General features: G+C 43.3%; 1 protein-coding gene across 2 annotated transcripts in view; it reads right to left on the bottom strand.

Moving 5' to 3' along the window:
- Positions 1–19,795: 19,795 nt before the first annotated feature.
- Positions 19,796–21,118, bottom strand: part of LOC307154374 (integrin alpha-L-like) — a 38,281-nt gene continuing 36,958 nt past the window's right edge. For both annotated transcript variants that reach the window (XM_079864264.1, XM_079864263.1), the window contains exons 28-31: positions 20,991–21,092; positions 20,777–20,797; positions 20,586–20,696; positions 19,796–20,494 (exon numbers count right to left, since the gene is read on the bottom strand). In XM_079864264.1, coding sequence (XP_079720390.1) covers positions 20,240–20,494; positions 20,586–20,696; positions 20,777–20,797; positions 20,991–21,092 — 489 coding nt within the window. In that variant the 3' untranslated portion in view covers positions 19,796–20,239. The remainder of the gene's footprint in view (positions 20,495–20,585; positions 20,697–20,776; positions 20,798–20,990; positions 21,093–21,118) is intronic.

Here is a 21,118-nt window from a genome sequence, read left to right as displayed (position 1 = left end):
CGTGTCATTGGAAGTTCCTGAGGTTTGCTTTCGGGGGCAAAGCATACCAATATCGAGTACTTCCATTCGGCCTAGCTTTATCACCCCGCACTTTCACCAAATGCATGGATGCAGCTCTGGCGCCCCTGCGCCTCCAGGGTATTCGCATCATGAACTACATCGACGATTGGTTGATTTTAGCTCAGTCGCATCGGTTGGCGGTTCAACATCGAGATGTTGTTCTCGCCCACATGAAAGAGTTGGGGTTACGGCTGAACGCCAAGAAGAGTGTGCTTTCTCCACTCCAGAGGACCACTTTTCTAGGTGTAGTTTGGGATTCAGTGTCGATGCAGGCGCGCCTCTCACCGCCACGTACAGAGTCCATCCTTGCAGCTGTGAAAAGTGTAAAGCTAGGCCAGCTACTCACTGTCAAACAGTTTCAGAGACTGTTGGGTCTCATGGCAGCAGCTTCCAATGTGATACCTTTTGGACTGCTACACATGAGGCCCCTGCAGTGGTGGCTCAGGACCAGGGGGTTTTCCCCGAGGGGCAACCCATTTCGCACAATCAAGGTCACGCGGTGATGCTTACGTGCCTTGGTTATGTGGAAGAAACCTTGGTTCCTGTCCCAGGGCCCAGTGTTGGGAGCTCCTTGTCGTCGCAAACTGCTAACGACGGATGCTTCCCTCACGGGTTGGGGAGCGATCCTAGAGGGTCGCTCATCTCAAGGTCTGTGGGAAGACCATCATCGTTCCTGGCATATCAATCGCCTAGAGATGTTAGCTGTCTTCCGGGCTCTGAGGAGCTTCATCACAGATCTCAGGGGGCACCATGTGTTAGTGCATACAGACAACACGTCGGTAGTCGCCTATATCAACCACTAAGGGGGTTTGCACTCGCGCCCATTATCAAATCTGGCACGCCATATCCTCTTGTGGTCCCGGGGGAAGTTGCTGTCACTCAGGGCAGCCTACATCCCCGGGGTCCAGAATATAGGAGCAGACACTCTGTCGAGACAGGGGCTGAGGCCCGGGGAATGGAGGCTCCACCCCGAGGTGGTGGAGTTGATATGGAGGGAGTTTGGCCAAGCACAAGTGGATCTGTTTGCGTCTCGAGAGATGTCTCACTGTCCACTTTGGTTCTCCCTCACGCATCCAGCTCCTCTGGGACTGGATGCTATGGTTCAGACGTGGCCGAGGCTACGTCTGTACGCCTTTCCCCCAGTGGCTCTGCTCCCGGGAGTTCTGGAGAGAGTTCGCAGGGACCGGATTTGCCTGCTTCTTATAGCCCCGCGGTGGCCGGGCAGAGTATGGTTTCCCGATCTTGTGTCCCTCCTCGACGGGCATCCTCTGGAGCTTCCTGTCAGGAGGGACCTTCTGTCCCAAGCAGGGGGTTCAATATTCCACCCCCGCCCAGAACTGTGGAACCTGTGGGCTTGGCCTCTGAGGGGGCCCAGCTCATAGAGTCAGGTCTCTCAACTGAGGTTGTTGAGACCATTCTGCAGTCCAGAGCTCCCTCCACAAGGAAACTTTATGCCCTGAAGTGGAGAGTATTCACTTCTTGGTGTAGTGACCGTCGGTTGGACCCAGTTAACTGCCCAATTAGTACAGTGCTGGAGTTCCTGCAGGACCGGTTCACGGCAGGTCTGACCCCGTCCACTTTAAAGGTTTATGTGGCGGCCATAGGTGCTTACCACATTCCTTTGGGTGGAATGTCTGTGGGGAAAGACCCTTTAATATCTCGTTTCCTTCGTGGCACTTGGAGGCTGAGGCCTGCAGTTCGCTCTAGGGTGCCACCATGGGATTTGTCCATTGCGCTACAAGGCTTATCCCTGGCCCCCTTTGAGCCCATTGAGGAGGTTCCTGAGAAGTTTCTAACCCTGAAAGCTCTTTTCCTTCTGGCTATTTCTTCTCTCAAGAGAATTGGGGATCTGCAAGCATTGTCGGTTGCTCCGTCATCCTTAGAGTTTGCACCGGGTATGGTTAAAGCTTTTCTACATCCGAGACCGGGTTATATCCCCAAGGTCCCCACTAATGTGGTCAGACCTATTGTTCTGCAGGCCTTTTGTCCTCCTCCTTTTCAGAATGCGGACCAGGAGGCTAATAATTTGCTTTGCCCAGTTTGGGCGTTAGACGCCTATGTCCACAGAGCTGCCCTGTGGCGCAAAAGTGATCAGTTGTTTGTATGCTTTGGGTCCCCTAACAAAGGAGGTCCGGTGTCTAAGCAAAGGATGAGCAAGTGGGTGGTCGAGGCTATCTCACTTGCTTATGAGGCGGCTGGACAGCCTTCTCCTTTGGCTGTCCGGTCGCACTCTACGAGGAGTATGGCGGCCTCTAAGGCCCTTATTTCAGGAGTGTCGTTACAGGACGTTTGTGATGGGGCAGGCTGGTCCTCACCGCACACTTTCGTCAGGTTCTACTCTCTGGATCTAGACTCTGCTCCAGGGTCTCATGTTTTGTCTTCCTAGTGCTGCTCACCAGATTTCACACAGGACAGACATTTGTAGCTATGGAGGCGTTGGTATAGACGTTCCCATAGCGTCAAACTCGACGGTTACGACTGTAACCTCGGTTCCCTGAAGAGGGAACGAGCGTTGCGTCACCTTGCCATATCTCCTTCATGCCTGTCAGCGGCTACTTCAGACTTTTTACGAAGCTGTCGCTCTCTGTTTTCAAGCAGGCTTTATAGTTTCCTGGAACGTGACGTCACCCGCATCTGACGCTCTGCCACGCCATTGGACTGATTTTACATGTGCTTCAAGACATCTTCACGCAAAGCGTTCCCATAGCGTCAAACTCGACACAACGCTCGTTCCCTCTTCAGGGAACCGAGGTTACAGTCGTAACCGAGGCGTTTCAGTGCTATGGTGCGGCCTGAACCCAGACTGAAACTTTTCATAGATGTCATTTTCATGCAAGAAAGAGCCCAGTTGGGCGGACACAACTTTTTCTAGTGTTTTAGACATAAAAGGTAGATTTGAAATGGGTCTATAATTTGCTAGATTATGTGGATCTAATTGTGGTTTTTTTTTAATGAGAGGTTTTATAACTGCCAGTTTAAATGTTCTTGGAACATGACCTAAAGATAAAGACGAGTTAATAATACTGAGGAGAGGCTCTTCCACTACAGGTAACACTTCTTTCAATAGTTTAGTTGGTATAGGATCTAGTAAACATGTTGTTGTTTTAGATGAAGTGATACGTTTATTTAACTCTTTTTGTTCTATAGTTGTAAAGCACTGTAATTGTTCTTGCGGGGTGATAATTGAGGCTGAATTATAAGGCGCGATTGAGGATTGAACGTTTACAATTGTGGTTCTGATGTTTTCTATTTTCTCAGTGAAGAACTTCATGAAATCATTACTACTAAACTGTAACGGAATATTTTGTTCAGGTGACGCTTGTTTATTTGTTAGTCTAGCCACGGTGTTAGATAAAAACCTAGGATTGTTTTGGTTGTTTTCTATTAGTTTGCGGAGATGCTCAGCCCTGGCCGCTTTTAGGGCCTTTTTATAACGTGACATACTGTCTTTCCATGCGATTCTAAAGACCTCTAAGTTAGTTTTTTTCCATTTACGCTCTAAATTACGGGTTTCTCTCTTTAGAACATGCGTAGTATTGTTGTACCATGGTGCTTTACTTTTCTCTCTGACCTTTTTTAATCTAATGGGTGCAACAATATCCAATGTTCCAGAGAGAATGGTGCTCATAGTGCTAGTTAATTCCTCTAGTTCATCTATTTGTTTGGGTTCACTGAGCAGCTGAGACAGATTTGCTATTTTGAAAAATTATCTATGGTGGATGGAAGGATTGTTCTGCCTAATCGATAACGCTGTGCAGCATGATATATTACTGGAGTACGTAATATGCAAGTTACCATGTAATGGTCAGTGACATTGTCACTTTGTGGAATGATATCTATATCGGTTGGATCGGTTCCATGTGATATAATTAAATCGAGTGTATGATTAAAACGATGAGTTGGTCCGGTAACGTTTTGCTTGACCCCAAAGGAGTTTAATAAATCTGTAAACTAGGGCTGAAACGATTAGTCGACATTGTCGACAACGTCGACAATAAAAAATTGTCGACAAATATCTTTGTTGTCGAGTAGTCGTTTGATCTCAGGTGGCCTAATGTAAGGGCCTGCAATATCGCGATTTGACCGCTACGGCGCTGTAGCGCTAGTGTAATGCAGCCGTTACAAATGCTATTTGCAGTAGAAGAAAACACAGCGCGAATTATGACGGAGTGCAAACGAATCCGAACTAGCAAGGTGTATAAAGTTTCACAAAACTTCAAACCAAGAATACTGTCGTGTGCAATACATGCAAGGCATAACTTGCTTTTCACGGGAGCACAACATGCATGTTAAAGCACTTAAAGAGGAAAAACCCGGCACGGGTGAATGTTCTCCAGCTGGAGCTAAATAACTAGCAGTAAATCTCTTTTTAGAGAATGCAATACTACTAATAATAGCAATAATATTAACAATAATAATATAATTACAGTAATGTGATGATTTATTTTTGCATAGAATAAAGCTTGATCGAGCTTAGGAGTCAGGGCTGTTTTTATTATTGTAAGTTAACACTAGGCTATAACTTACTACGGTCTTATGACTTGCCTGTATTTTGTTCCATATTCATGAAGACTTACAAAAGGAGATGTTATGAAGAATATCCTGTCAGTTACTTTTTTATTCTGTAAATTAAAAGGTGAATGAGTGTCTCTGTCAGCTCAGCTCAATTGTCATGTCAATTTTTTTATTTTTTCATTCTTATAATAATTGTTTGCAGTTTAAGTTTGTCTGTAATGCAGCTGATTATTTTTTTTGTTTATTTTTTTCTATTGAAAGAGAACAGAATATTTAACCAATGCTTAGAGCATTTGTGTGTGATTTGAGTTGGACAGAAATCTGAAAACTTAAAGAGAATGACCTGTTTAGTTGTCTCAAAGTTCATTAAAACAACCATTTCAAAAGCTGAAGTGATTATCTTTTTTATATTATAGTTAGAATATGTATAACTCAGTGTTTTAACTAATTGAAAAAGCTGAATAATTGTTCCAAACTTAATGATTAGTTGACAAAATAATCGACGATTAGTCGATTAATCGTTCTAATAATCGTTAGATTAATCGATTATCAAAATAATCGTTTGTTGCAGCCCTACTGTAAACGCAGCCCCTAGCGCATCATTTGAATTATCTACGTGGATATTAAAGTCTCCAACAATTAATGCTTTATCGAAATTAACTAATAGGTCTGAGAGAAAATCTGCAAACTCTTTTAGGAAATCAGTGTAAGGCCCAGGCGGTCTATATACGGTAGCCAAGGCTAGAGATAATAGGGATTTTTTTCTAACATCTAAGAGCGTAACATTTAGTACAAGTACTTCAAACGAAATAAACTTATAGCCCGTTCAGTAGACTCATTTAGACCGAAATAATCATTTGGTTTAAGCCAGGTTTCAGTAAGGCAAAGTACATCGAAGCTATTATCTGTGACTATTTCATTTACAATAACTGCCTTAGGTGTGAGTGATCTAATGTTTAGAAGACCTAGCTTTAGAAATAATTTTTGATTACTAATAGCAACATTTTCTGGTTTAATAACAATTATTAACAATTATAGTTTCTATGCAATGTTCAACACTAGTATTTATATCAGTTAAGTTGGTGCAGCAGAGACTATGATTTGGACTTTTGGTTACTATCTATCTATTTGTCTGTCTGTCTATCTATCTGTTTGTCTGTTTATCTATCTATTTATCGGTCTATCTATCTATCTATCTATCTATCTATCTATCTATCTATCTGTCTATCTGTCTGTCTATCTATCTATCTATCTATATGTCCGTATCTCTATCTGTCCGTATCTCTATCTATCTATCTATCTATCTATCTGCACCTTACTTTTATTTAACGTAGCGTGTATGTGTCGAACGATGGAATCGCCGATGATCACAGCATCGCGTTCTGTTTCGCGGAGAGGGGAGAAGCGGTTTTGTGTGGATATCTCGAAAACCGGGAAGGTCGGAGATGGTCTTGGTCTAGACCTGACTCGCGTCTTCCGCTGCGGAAATATCCAGGCTTCGTGGTGGCGTGTTGGAGCCGGAGTGAACGAGACCATGGCTGATCGCGACCTCGACGCTCGGGACCGATGGTGAGAAACGCACGGAGTAGACGAGGTTGGAATCAGCGGGTTAGTAACGTTAATCTCTGATTTGTGTGCATTGGCGTGTGATGTTTCAAGAGCCAAACGCCGGTCTATCAGCTCGGCTTGTCTCACTAAAAGGTCGTGGATCTGTTTCTCAACAGCTTCCAGCTCGGACTGCACCGCGTGCAGCTCAAATGTGTCCTCACCTGCACCAAAAGGTAGACTACTTACATCTGATATATTCGCCATTTTAACAGATGGACAGTACGTTAAGTTAGCAACGACGCTACCAGTGATGCTATCAGTATTAATACTAGTTTATGGCTGAAGTCTTGGATATAATCCGTCTTTTTAGTGGTACGGGTGTAGAGTAGAAGCACGATAGGCGAAAAAATGTTTGTAAGTGAGTGTTGAGAAGACGCGTTCAGCCGTGATCCAAGGGAGTAACCTATAAGAGTATCCAGCGTTGGATCACTAATAGGCTTGAGACGCGTCTGCTCAACAGTCCGCGTTGTAACTATGAGGTGAGGAAAAGTAGAAAATGTTCGTTGTAAGTGAGTTTAAAGAGAAATCAAGAATTATAAATCAATCGATGGAGCTCCAAAGACAACAATGCGTTCAGACGCGACGCATGCGCATTCGAAACAGGAAGTATAAGGGGACTAAATTAGTAGTAATAAAAGGGAAGTTCATGTTTTAATTAATATTTTATTTGGGCAGGTAAAACTGGCCATATGGTTGTCACGGAAAAAGCTTTTGAGTGGGGATGGATCAACTGATGTTGCGTCCATTTTAAAAGGTTTACTAAAATCTCGTATTAAAATTGAATTTACTTTTTACTATTTACTTTTTTTTTAAACTGGTCAGAGACATTGAAATGTTTAAATATAAATGGGGAATAAATCAATGCATTTGTGATGTTGATGATGGCTGCTTGGAAATGTATATTTAAGTGTATCTGTGTTTGAAAAAAAAACATTATTATTTTATTTAAAAATATATATTCTCCTGGAAACATTGTTAATGTGAAAAGTTAACGTTTTTTTTTTGTGTGTAAATAAATAGACCTTTAAAAGTCTGTCTCTCTCTCTCTCTCTCCCCCCCCCTCTCTCTCTCTCTCCCCTCTCTCTCTCTCTCTCTCTCTCTCTCTCTCTTTGTGCGCATGTGCGAAGCGAATGGTGGTGAGAGTGAGTGGACAGCTGAGCGCGTGGTGAGTGCGAGGTGTTTGTGCCCGCTGTGGCTTCTCTTTTCAAACTTTCTTTTTTTATGTTGTATGTTGTTGTTTTGTATTTTTGTTCAAACCGTATGTGTTGTGACTGGGTGATAAAAGGACTGTTAAAAGTTTAAGGGCGCTTTACGCCGGTGTTTTCGTACACTATGGCGGCCCATACAGGTGGTGTTTTAGATTCCCTCACGCGTCGGCATGGAGTTAAAATCGTGGCGGCGGGCAGTGCAGAGGAATGTAGTTTAGCTGTTGGAAATGTGATTGGGCATGCATGCGTTTTGGCTGCTTCAAAGATGAACAATGCAATTGTACTTTTTCTGAGCACGATAGAAAAAGCAAATGAGGTGGTAGAAAAGGGCATTGAATTGAGGGGTTCTTTTGCATCTGTACTTCCACTTTCTACACCTGCTAAGAAGGTGACTTTGTCAAATGTTCCACCTTTTATCAAGGATGAGGTGTTAGCAAGAGAGCTTTCACGCTTTGGCAAACTTGTTTCACCTGTTAAGAAGATCGCAATTGGTAGTAAATCTGAACTTTTGAAACATGTTGTTTCATTTAGAAGGTTTACATACATGGTTTTAAACAATGGGAACGAACTTGATCTGAATTTAAAATTCAGAATAGATGATTTTGACTATACAGTCTTTGTATCGACTGACTCTATGAGATGTTTTGGGTGTGGAAAGACGGGTCATCAGATTCGCGCTTGTCCGACCAGCAACGTGAATGTCAATAAACCCGGGCCTTCGGGTGTACAGCGTGAAGTGGTTCTTTCTAATGCTGCGGATGAATCCGTTTCAATTGATGCTGGTGTAAATCAAGAGTCTGTGGTTGAATCAAGAAATGAAAAAACTGTCGTTGAAGAGCATGGCGAACAGTTAGAATCGGCGAAAAATGAGTCTGTGAATAGTAAAATGGAGTTGGTCCCAGTGAGTCAGTTGCTTGATGTTGATTCTGCCACTGAAAATCCAAACAATGAGGGTAATGTTTTATTGATGGAAGTAGATCAAGTAGACCTGTTTAAAACACCCCTGAAAAGGAAGAAGAGAAATGAATGCATTGTAAATAAACAAGCAAGAAAAACAAAAGCACAGGCCAATGAAATTGACCAAGGTGCTGGAAGTGAGAGCGATTCTTCTGATTCCACTGCTTCAATCTGTTCTCAGAGTGATTGGCCATGTCACGACTGCAGCACTGAAAAAATCAAGATATTTTTAAGAGTGACAAAAAATCTAAGAGGTGTACAAGTCGTTGATTATTTTCCAAATCTTAAAAGATTTGTTGAAGTGACTAAGAGTTCAATGAATGAAGGATGCTTCTTAGATAAAGAAGTGTATCGTCTTAAAAAAATTGTCACTAAGGTTCAAAATCAACTGAGTAATAGCGACAATGAAGCTTGATTTAATGATGTTTGGGGCCTGTCTCTTACTCAGTTTTCCATGGCTAATCTTATCCTGTACTATGGGTGAATTTCGCATTGCCTCTTTAAATGTGAATGGAGCCAGAGATGTGAGGAAAAGATTGGAAATATATGAGGTAGTGAGACAGAAACAAATTGATGTTTTATTTATGCAAGAGACCCATAGTGATGATAAAAATGCTGTTGAATGGTTTAAAGAATGGAAAGGTTTATCTTTTTTAAGCCATAATACTTCTCTTAGTGGTGGAGTTGGTATTTTATTTGATAAAAAATTTGTTCCCAGTTCAGTTAAAATGGAAGAAATTATAAAAGGAAGAATTTTAAAAGTGATTGCGAATTTTGAAAAATATGTATTCATTTTTTTATGTATTTATGCCCCAAGTCAACCAATACAAAGAATGTGTTTTTTAGATACTCTTTGTAAAATTTTAGAAGAGTGTAAAGGGGAAGAATACTTGTTTTTGGGAGGTGATTTCAATTGTGCAGTAAGCAGTCTAGACAGAAATCATATTGAGCCACATATGCCATCACGTAGAAGGCTCATTCAAATGATTGAAACGCATGATTTAAGTGATGTATGGAGAAATTTTAATAAAGATGTTAGACAATATACTTGGGTTCATGCTCGAGATAACTTGTTATCATTAGCAAGGTTAGACAAGTTATTTGTCTTTAAACACCACCTTAATATTTTTAAAAGATGTTTTATTTCTCCGGTTGGTATTTCAGATCATAGTCTAATAGGATATGTAATCTCCATGAATTCTGTTAAGCCAAATAGTGCCTATTGGCATCTTAATACAACACTTTTAGATGATAGTAAGTTTAAAGAAATTTTAGAATGTTTCTGGATTAATTTTAAAGAGGAAAAAAATTATTTTCAATCTTTAAAGAATTGGTGGGATTTTGGAAAAATTCGAATAAAACAACTATGTCAACAATACACCCTGAATGTCACCAAAGAATTGACTAGATCTGTTCAGATTTTAGAAGCTGAAGTTTTGAGACTTCAAAGTTCAACACAAACTGGAAATCAAGACCTTATTGATGATTTTAAACTTAAAAAATCAGCTTTATCTGATCTGTTGGGGTTAAAAGCACAAGGAGCATTAATAAGATCACGTTTTCAAAACTCAAATGAGATGGATGCTCCATCCAAATTTTTTTTTTGGGTTAGAAAAGAAAAATGGCCAACGAAGATTTATTAACGTTTTACAATCTGAAAGTGGGGTTTTACTTTCAGATCCAATTGAAATGCGTAAGAGAGCAGTCAGTTTTTATGAAAAGTTGTATAAAAATGAGTCCAAAGAAGATCAGTGTATAGAACAATGTTTCTTTAGAGATTTACCCCAGATTTCTGAAGAATCTAATGAAGATCTTAATAAACCCATAACATTGGAAGAGTTGTATAAGAATCTTCAAAACATGGAATGTGGTCGAGTTCCTGGAATGGACGGACTTCCAATTGAGTTTTATAAGTCTTATTGGAATATAATAGGTGAGGATTTATTGGAAGTTCTAAATAACAGTTTAACAGAAGGATGTCTACCTTTAAGTTGTCGAAGAGCAGTTCTCACTCTTTTACCAAAAAAAGGTGACTTAACTCATATAACAAGTTGGCGACCTGTTTCTTTGTTATGCTGTGATTACAAAATACTTTCGAAAGTGTTAGCAACAAGACTTGGAAAGGTTTTAGAAGAGGTTATACATCCAGATCAGTCTTATTGCATCCCTGGCAGGTCAATAATCGATAACATTTCATTAATTAGAGATATTTTTGAAGTAGTTAAAATATTTGGTTTAAATGCAGGCTTGATTTCCATTGATCAAGAGAAGGCTTTTGATCGTGTTGAACATGATTATTTATGGAAAGTTATGAAAGCTTTCGGTTTTAATTCGGCGTTTAGTGATAAAATCAAAACTTTGTATAATGACATTGAGGGTGTGTTGAAGTTTAATGGTGGCTTATGCGCTCCTTTTAAGGTTCATCGTGGGATCAGACAAGGTTGTTCTTTGTCTGGAATGCTCTATGCACTGGCAATTGAACCTTTTTTACATAAACTGCGAAAAGAGTTGACTGGTTTAAAAATTCCAAAATGTGATAATGCAATCAAGTTATCGGCGTATGCTGATGATATTGTTGTAATGACCGAAGGTCAAAAAGATATACAAAGTTTAATAAGAGTAGCCAATGATTTTGAATCTATTTCTTCTGCAAAAATCAATTGGAAAAAGAGTGATGCAGTGTTACTGGGAAAATGGAAAGAAAAAACGCCAGATCTACCAGGTGGTTTAATATGGAAAAAGAATGGTTTTAAATATCTGGACGTATATCTGGGTGATGAAAATACTGTGCAGAAGAATTGGGAAGGAGTAATTGAGAAGATAAAAGGTCGATTGGACAGGTGGAAGTGGCTTAAATCAGCAATGTCTTATAGAGGAAGGACGATCATAATAAATAACTTGGTTGCATCCTTTTTGTGGCATCGGTTGTCTTGTGTTGATCCACCAACATATTTGTTGGCAAAGATACAATCAATTTTGATAGAATTCTTTTGGGACAAGCTACATTGGGTAATACAAAATATTTTGTATTTACCAAAAGAGGAAGGTGGACAAGGACTGGTCCATCTGCAAAGCAGAACTGCTACTTTTCGATTGCAGTTTTTGCAGAGATTTCTAAAAACTTCAGAAAATGCAAGTTGGAGAACAGTGACCAGCAGTATTTTAAAATCTGTTCAAGAGATGAACCTTGACAAATCCCTGTTTTTAATGGATCCTAAAAAGATTGAAATTTCATGTTTACCTGTTTTTTATCAAAATCTTTTTAAGGTTTGGAGTTGTTTTAATGTGAAATCTGAAAATATAAACTCCTTATTTTGGTTGTTGGAAGAACCCCTGATAAATGGTGCGAGACTGGATGTAATGAGCACAAGCAGCACATTTACTGAACTTTTTATTCAAGCTGAAATCACAACTTTAAAAAAACTTGTAACTTTGGTGGGGGCTGAATTTGCTAATGCTGAAGAAGTGACTGCTTGTCTGAAGATGAAATCTGTTCGAACAATGGCTCAAATATTACAGAGGATGCGATCTGCTCTTACATCAGAGGAATCTAATATGCTCAAAGACTATTGTGAAGGACTTGTTTGTCCTAATGATTTGGATCCCTTTCCTAAAATGGTTTTATCCCCCAATTTAAATGATCATTCTGGAATTTTCCTACAACTAAAGAGTTTGTGTTTAGATTTTAATGATGTTAATGGAAAACAGTTGTATAAGGTATGTGTAAAGTTTTTTAACAAAAAAGGTTTACATAAAAAAGTTGATACACCGTGGCGTGATGTTTTGAGATTGAATGAAAATGTAAGACCAGAGTGGAGAGCGTTATATAAGCCACCATTAACTAAAAAAACAGCTGACATTCATTGGAGGGTTTTACATGGAATAATTGCAGTCAATGCTTTTGTTTCTATTTTAAATTCTGAATCAAGTCAAGATTGCCCTTTTTGTTCTGAAAGAGAAACTGTTTTCCACTGTTTTACTTATTGTTTCAGATTAAAGCCTTTGTTTGAAATGTTAAAAGCAATTTTCAATTGTTTTAATGAAGTATTTTCTGTACAGATTTTAATTTGTGGCTTTAAATATGCGAGAAGTAGAAGTGGGGAATGTCAGCTGTTGAATTTTGTACTTGGAAAAGCGAAAATGGCTATATACATTAGTAGGAGAAATCATGTAGAACAAAGGAATGATAGTGATGTGGTACAGGTGTTTAAAGTAATGGTGAAATCCAGAATTGTTGTTGATTTTCGATTTTATAAAGTAATGAATAACTTAATGAAGTTTGAATCTATATGGTGTTATAGAGAAGCCTTATGTTCAGTTGTGAATGGAGAGTTGTGTTTTGCTTTAAATTTGTAAAGAATTAACTAATTGTGAAAAATTGTTGTTTTTTTTTGTTGGTTTTTTATGGTTGGTAATTTTTTATTGTAATAAAAGTAATTTTGAAAAATCAAAAAAAAATCTCTCTCTCCCCCCTCTCTCTCTCTCCCTCTCTTTCTCTCTCTCTCTCTTTCTCTCTCTCTCTCTCTCTGTGTGTGTGTGTGTGTGTTGGGAGTGAGTCGGTGAGTGCTGCTGAGAGCGTGCCTTTATGTGAGTTTTCTAATTCTCTTTTATCCTAAACTGTTGTTTCTCTGTTGATGTTTTGAGGAGTAGCTTAGAGAAACAGTGTTTGTTGGGTTTTTCTAGTTTTGTGGAGGCAGTGGTCAGCTAGTCAGCATGGCTTCAGCAGGAGAACACATTAGTTTGCACAGACTCACGCGACGACATGCTATAGCCCTGCTAGCTTTCAAACTGCGCGGTGATCCCGGGAAATTGCCAGAACGCCTTCTGTGTGAATGCAAACACGACCCGGGATTGATCCCGCCATCGAGGCCGGGTTGAGGACCTAGTAACATTGCCGTGTTCAGTCCCGGAACGCGCGCTGTGTGAACAAAAGCTGTAATAATGCCGTGTCGTAGTCATGACGCTGAAGCCGGGATCGTTCGCCAGCTGTGAAACGGCACGTAATGCACAAGTTTATGATCGAATCAGAGAAAAAAATGCACAAGCGTAGTTTCTCGAGAGAGAGAGAAATTGCTGCTCATAAGCAAACTGAAGACGCTGCTGAGACATTACAAGTCACATCGATGTCACATGTCTTTACAGGATTTTACAGGTTGTGTGTGAACAAGAAACACAAGAAGCTAAATGTCATTTTTTTACAATAAACACACGCATAGCACAGCTGAAAATGAAACTGCATGGAAGAAAGATTGGGATGGGGAAGCTATTCTCAGTCATAAGAGTAGTAACAGTGGTGGAGTTGGTTCCTGTTTTCTAGAGATCTTTTACCCATTTCTTGCGTTACTGAGGAAATCATTGAAGGTCGCTTGTTAAAAATAAAAGCGGTATTTGAAAAGTAAATTGACTTTCACTAATGCTCCAACTGTATGCACAGAAAGGGTGGTCTTTTTAAACACTCTATACTGTAATAAGTAACTCAGTGAAACCACCCAGAACCACATGAAGCCAGTAAGAATAGTCTTGTTAAATTAATTGAGACGAATGATCTATGTGATTTTTGGAGGCTTTTTCATACAACTCAGCGTCAATATACTTGGACTCATGTTAAAGATAATTCTTTGGCTCGGCTTGATAGATTTTACTGTTTCAAACATCAGAGTAATGTACTCAAAGGTTGTTCAATACACCCAGTTGATATTTCAGATCATTGCCTTGTGCAAGCTGCTATCTTTGTTAAGGATGTGAAATGCAAAAGTGTCTTTTGCCATTTTATTGTATCCTTGCTTTCTGAAAATGCTTTTAAATATGCTTTTAAGTATTTTTGGAGTGGTTACATAAAAGAAAAATCTGAATACACTTCTTTACAACAGTGGTGGGACATGGGGAAGGTCAATATAAATCAGCTGTGCCTACAGTATACTCTCAATGTCACCAGGGAGATGACTAGATCTATGAAAGCTTTGGAGAGTGAAATAGTGAAGCTGCAAGATTTGACTCAACAAGAGAAGGAGAACATTTTAAAGTTCTCAAAAGAAATAGTCAGCTCTATCTAACCTTTTGGGGTTTTCTGCCCAAGGTGCTCTGGTTAGCTCACGTCATCAAAATGTGGCCAAAATGGATGCACCTTCTCTTTTTTTCGGCCTTGAACGAAAAAATGGACAAAGGAGACTTATGCACTCTCTGAGTCCAGCACCCGACAACTGCTGCAAGAGTCTGTGGGCATCCGTACATGTGCAGTTGCTTTTCATGAGAAGCAGTTCAAGAGTGAGTTCCAGGAGAGACCAGAGGGGGCACAGTCCTTCTATGAGGGCTTACCAGAGGTCCCAGAGGAGGCTAGCGCAGAGAAGCTCTTCAAGAGTGAGTTCCAGGAGAGACCAGAGGGGGCGCAGTCCTTCTATAAGGGCTTACCAGAGGTCCCCGAGGAGGCTTACAAAGAGAAGCTCTTCAAGAGTGAGTTCCAGGAGAGACCAGAGGGGGCACAGTCCTTCTATGAGGGCTTACCAGAGGTCCCAGAGGAGGCTAGCGCAGAGAAGCTCTTCAAGAGTGAGTTCCAGGAGAGACCAGAGGGGGCGCAGTCCTTCTATAAGGGCTTACCAGAGGTCCCCGAGGAGGCTTACACAGAGAAGCTCTTCAAGAGTGAGTTCCAGGAGAGACCAGAGGGGGCGCAGTCCTTCTATGAGGGCTTACCAGAGGGTCCCAGAGGAGGCTAACGCAGAGAAGCTCATCAAGAGTGAGTTCCAGGAGAGACCAGAGGGGGCACAGTCCTTCTATGAGGGCTTACCAGAGGTCCCCGAGGAGGCTAACGCAGAGAAGCTCTTCAAGAGTGAGTTCCAGGAGAGACCAGAGGGGGCACAGTCCTTCTATGAGGGCTTACCAGAGGTCCCCGAGGAGGCTAACGCAGAGAAGCTCATCAAGAGTGAGTTCCAGGAGAGACCAGAGGGGACGCAGTCCTTCTATGAGGGCTTACCAGAGGTCCCTGAGGAGGCTAACGCAGAGAAGCTCTTCAAGAGTGAGCTCCAGGAGAGACCAGAGGGGGCACAGTCCTTCTATGAGGGCTTACCAGAGGTCCCCGAGGAGGCTAAAGCAGAGAAGCTCTCCAAGAGTGAGTTCCAGGAGAGACCAGCGGGGGCACAGTCCCTCTATGAGGGCTTACCAGAGGTCCCCGAGGAGGCTAACGCAGAGAAGCTCTTCAAGAGTGAGTTCCAGGAGAGACCAGAGGGGGCACAGTCCTTCTATGAGGGCTTACCAGAGGTCCCCGAGGAGGCTAACGCAGAGAAGCTCATCAAGAGTGAGTTCCAGGAGAGACCAGAGGGGACGCAGTCCTTCTATGAGGGCTTACCAGAGGTCCCCGAGGAGGCTAAAGCAGAGAAGCTCTCCAAGAGTGAGTTCCAGGAGAGACCAGCGGGGGCACAGTCCCTCTATGAGGGCTTACCAGAGGTCCCCGAGGAGGCTAACGCAGAGAAGCTCTTCAAGAGTGAGTTCCAGGAGAGACCAGAGGGGGCACAGTCCTTCTATGAGGGCTTACCAGAGGTCCCCGAGGAGGCTAACGCAGAGAAGCTCTTCAAGAGTGAGTTCCAGGAGAGACCAGAGGGGGCACAGTCCTTCTATGAGGGCTTACCAGAGGTCCCCGAGGAGGCTAAAGCAGAGAAGCTCTCCAAGAGTGAGTTCCAGGAGAGACCAGAGGGGGCACAGTCCCTCTATGAGGGCTTACCAGAGGTCCCAGAGGAGGCTAACGCAGAGAAGCTCTTCAAGAGTGAGTTCCAGGAGAGACCAGAGGAGGCGCAGTCCTTCAATGAGGGCTTACCAGAGGTCCCCGAGCAGGCTAACGCAGAGAAGCTCTTCAAGAGTGAGTTCCAGGAGAGACCAGAGGGGGCACAGTCCTTCTATGAGGGCTTACCAGAGGTCCCAGAGGAGGCTAACGTGGAGAAGCTCTTCAAGAGTGATCTCCAGGAGAGACCAGAGGGGGCGCAGTCCTTCTATGAGGGCTTACCAGAGGTCCCCGAGGAGGCTAACGCAGAGAAGCTCTTCAAGAGTGAGTTCCAGGAGAGACCAGAGGGGGCGCAGTCCTTCTATGAGGGCTTACCAGAGGTCCCCGAGGAGGCTAACGCAGAGAAGCTCTTCAAGAGTGAGTTCCAGGAGAGACCAGAGGGGGCACAGTCCTTCTATGAGGGCTTACCAGAGGTCCCCGAGGAGGCTAACGCAGAGAAGCTCTCCAATAGTGAGTTCCAGGAGAGACCAGAGGGGGCACAGTCCTTCAATAAGGGCTTACCAGAGGTCCCCGAGGAGGCTAACGCAGAGAAGCTCTCCAATAGTGAGTTCCAGGAGAGACCAGAGGGGGCACAGTCCTTCTATGAGGGCTTACCAGAGGTCCCAGAGGAGGCTAACGCAGAGAAGCTCTTCAAGAGTGAATTCCAGGAGAGACCAGCGGGGGCACAGTGCTTCGATGAGGGCTTACCAGAGGTCCCCGAGGAGGCTAACGCAGAGAAGCTCTTCAAGAGTGAGTTCCAGGAGAGACCAGAGGGGGCGCAGTCCTTCTATGAGGGCTTACCAGAGGTCCCCGAGGAGGCTAACGCAGAGAAGCTCTCCAATAGTGAGTTCCAGGAGAGACCAGAGGGGGCACAGTCCTTCAATAAGGGCTTACCAGAGGTCCCCGAGGAGGCTAACGCAGAGAAGCTCTCCAATAGTGAGTTCCAGGAGAGACCAGAGGGGGCACAGTCCTTCTATGAGGGCTTACCAGAGGTCCCAGAGGAGGCTAACGCAGAGAAGCTCTTCAAGAGTGAATTCCAGGAGAGACCAGCGGGGGCACAGTGCTTCGATGAGGGCTTACCAGAGGTCCCCGAGGAGGCTAACGCAGAGAAGCTCTTCAAGAGTGAGTTCCAGGAGAGACCAGAGGGGGCACAGTCCTTCTATGAGGGCTTACCAGAGGTCCCAGAGGAGGCTAACGCAGAGAAGCTCTTCAAGAGTGAATTCCAGGAGAGACCAGCGGGGGCACAGTGCTTCGATGAGGGCTTACCAGAGGTCCCCGAGGAGGCTAACGCAGAGAAGCTCTTCAAGAGTGAGCTCCAGGAGAGACCAGAGGGGGCGCAGTCCTTGCACTGATGCACTGATCTCTGCTGATAAACTACATTCTATGTCGCAGAGTCTAGAAAGCGGTAAAGCTCCAGGCATTGATGGCCTTCCTGTGGACTTTTATTAAGTTTTCTGGCCTGTGATTGGCAAAGATTTGTTGCTTGTTCTCGGAGACAGTTTAAGTAAAGGACATTTACCATTGAGCTGCAGGAGAGCAATCCCCAGAGAAGCTCTCCAATAGTGAGTTCCAGGAGAGACCAGAGGGGGCACAGTCCTTCAATAAGGGCTTACCAGAGGTCCCCGAGGAGGCTAACGCAGAGAAGCTCTCCAATAGTGAGTTCCAGGAGAGACCAGAGGGGGCGCAGTCCTTCTATAAGGGCTTACCAGAGGTCCCCGAGGAGGCTAACGCAGAGAAGCTCTTCAAGAGTGAGTTCCAGGAGAGACCAGAGGGGGCGCAGTCCTTCTATGAGGGCTTACCAGAGGTCCCCGAGGAGGCTAACGCAGAGAAGCTCTTCAAGAGTGAGTTCCAGGAGAGACCAGAGGGGGCACAGTCCTTCTATGAGGGCTTACCAGAGGTCCCCGAGGAGGCTAACGCAGAGAAGCTCTCCAATAGTGAGTTCCAGGAGAGACCAGAGGGGGCACAGTCCTTCAATAAGGGCTTACCAGAGGTCCCCGAGGAGGCTAACGCAGAGAAGCTCTCCAATAGTGAGTTCCAGGAGAGACCAGAGGGGGCACAGTCCTTCTATGAGGGCTTACCAGAGGTCCCAGAGGAGGCTAACGCAGAGAAGCTCTTCAAGAGTGAATTCCAGGAGAGACCAGCGGGGGCACAGTGCTTCGATGAGGGCTTACCAGAGGTCCCCGAGGAGGCTAACGCAGAGAAGCTCTTCAAGAGTGAGTTCCAGGAGAGACCAGAGGGGGCGCAGTCCTTCTATGAGGGCTTACCAGAGGTCCCCGAGGAGGCTAACGCAGAGAAGCTCTCCAATAGTGAGTTCCAGGAGAGACCAGAGGGGGCACAGTCCTTCAATAAGGGCTTACCAGAGGTCCCCGAGGAGGCTAACGCAGAGAAGCTCTCCAATAGTGAGTTCCAGGAGAGACCAGAGGGGGCACAGTCCTTCTATGAGGGCTTACCAGAGGTCCCAGAGGAGGCTAACGCAGAGAAGCTCTTCAAGAGTGAATTCCAGGAGAGACCAGCGGGGGCACAGTGCTTCGATGAGGGCTTACCAGAGGTCCCCGAGGAGGCTAACGCAGAGAAGCTCTTCAAGAGTGAGTTCCAGGAGAGACCAGAGGGGGCACAGTCCTTCTATGAGGGCTTACCAGAGGTCCCAGAGGAGGCTAACGCAGAGAAGCTCTTCAAGAGTGAATTCCAGGAGAGACCAGCGGGGGCACAGTGCTTCGATGAGGGCTTACCAGAGGTCCCCGAGGAGGCTAACGCAGAGAAGCTCTTCAAGAGTGAGCTCCAGGAGAGACCAGAGGGGGTGCAGTCCTTGCACTGATGCACTGATCTCTGCTGATAAACTACATTCTATGTCGCAGAGTCTAGAAAGCGGTAAAGCTCCAGGCATTGATGGCCTTCCTGTGGACTTTTATTAAGTTTTCTGGCCTGTGATTGGCAAAGATTTGTTGCTTGTTCTCGGAGACAGTTTAAGTAAAGGACATTTACCATTGAGCTGCAGGAGAGCAATCCTCACTCTTCTCCCCAAAAAAGGGGATTTATGAGAGATCAAGAACTGGCGGCCGGCAACGGAGGAGAACCCAGAGTTCATTAACATTTTCATTAACATTAACATAACAGCTTTAAAAATGTTTAATGTGCTGTTGTGGAGAATGTTCTGTGTTTTGGGACTGTTTTGAGTTAATTCATGCTCATTTATTTATTTCCAAAACACAGGAACATAAAGTTTTTTGTGTTGTAGAGAACTCTGTTTCGAAAAAATAAAGAGGTATTGAAATCTCACAAAAAAAATCTCTCTATCTCTCTATCTCTCTCTCTCTCTGTTCTGTCGAATGTAAAGACCTTTGAAATAACAAATCATTTGGCGTAGTGATATGGAACTGTGATGCGGTCAAGACCTGCTGGAACTACTTCAGCCATGCGTTTCCCTGAAAATAACTGCACACACCTTAGAACGTTCGTCAACCAATCAGAATCAAGCATTCAGCATTCCAGTAGTATAACTAACGATAAACAGTGACTAAAACACGCTACATAAAATGCCACTACTGGCTAGATTCCTCTAAGCTCTAAGTTCCACAAGAGCGATACGGAGCCGCCTGCGCTCTATCGCGACAATATTCACATCTGTAAATGATCTGTAGAAGGTTGCATTATCATGTGACATGTAATGTAATGCATTTATATCTTTAGTTTTATTTTTTTTACATTTTGTGTTTCATTCTCTAATGATTACCTTAAAGATGATGTGTGTGAGTTTTTATGTGACTGTAATCTCGAGATTTGTAGTGAGGATATGTAATTAGTTTACATAAATTTAAAAAATTGTGTTAATTAGTTTTCATGTATGTCTTGTAATAGTGCCAAAAACATCAGTCTAACAATAAACAGAGCCAACAATATTACACATAATAAACTTATTTTATTTGAATTATTAATTATTAATTTATCTTCTTTTAAAAATTTGAATGTACAGAATAACAAGGCTAGCTATTGCATCACAAGTTTAGGATCATTCGATTAAATTTACTGAACACACAATAATCCTCAAGAAACATACAAATAGAGCATTAAAGATTGTTAACAATATTCATATCCTTTCAAACAAACATCTTCACCTTCATTTACTTGCTGAAAATAAACTGTGGGTTTATTTGTCAGTGTTTGGTGGTTCAGGACTGGGATTCGTCTCTTTCACTCCGCTCTCTTTCTCTGCGCTGTCTGTCACTCGGCTCTCTTTCTCTGCGGTTTCTGTCACTCCGTTCTTTTTCTCTGCGCTGTCGTTCTTACTGTCTCCTGTGTTTTCTTCAGCACTGAAGTTCATGAAAAGAGGGGCTCCAACCCCAATTAGATCTTCATCTTCTGAGGGAAAATCTTCAGGACGCTTTCGTTTGAAAAACCCGCACTACACATAAACACACAGATGAACAGATTAGCTTGAGACTTTGAGAGGTGAATGATGACATCAGGTGTGAGGTGATCTGATTGGTTCTTACCTTCAGCAGCAGGATCAATATGATAATGAGCAGGAAGACCCCGCCCCCTGCACCAGTGCACACGATCAGTATTAGACTGGGTGGAACGACAAACTCCGCCTTCACTGCAATCTGAGAGGAACAGAGAGAAACTCATCACCAACTGTACAAACGTTGATCGTCTTTACATGATGGATGAAGGAGTGAGATACCTGTGATGTGTGAGGGTCGTCCTGCAGAGTGAAGAAGAAATAGTTAGAAATATGACGGAACAGTGTCTGTATCTGTAATACTGTAAGAGTGCCGTCAGTCATGGACTCCTGCAGGTCTGTGGTGTGAGTTCAGGCCGACACTGACAATCACGCGCTGATCAGCACAAGCACAACATCAGTTACGGCAAAGGTACAGATTTCTGTCACTCATCACCTTCAGGCCGGTGGACGTCTGGTTGTAGCGGCTTCTGTTGTAGTGGAGCTCGGCGCTGATGTCCAAGGCAGAATCCTCTCTGAACTCGTAGAAGGAGTGTTTCTACAGAAGAAGAAACAGAGTCTGAT

Source organism: Squalius cephalus (genome assembly GCF_949319135.1).
Source record: "Squalius cephalus genome assembly, chromosome: 2".
Lineage (NCBI taxonomy): Eukaryota > Metazoa > Chordata > Actinopteri > Cypriniformes > Leuciscidae > Squalius > Squalius cephalus.
Note: the sequence above shows the minus strand (reverse complement) of the source record. Positions and strands in the feature narration are given on the sequence as shown.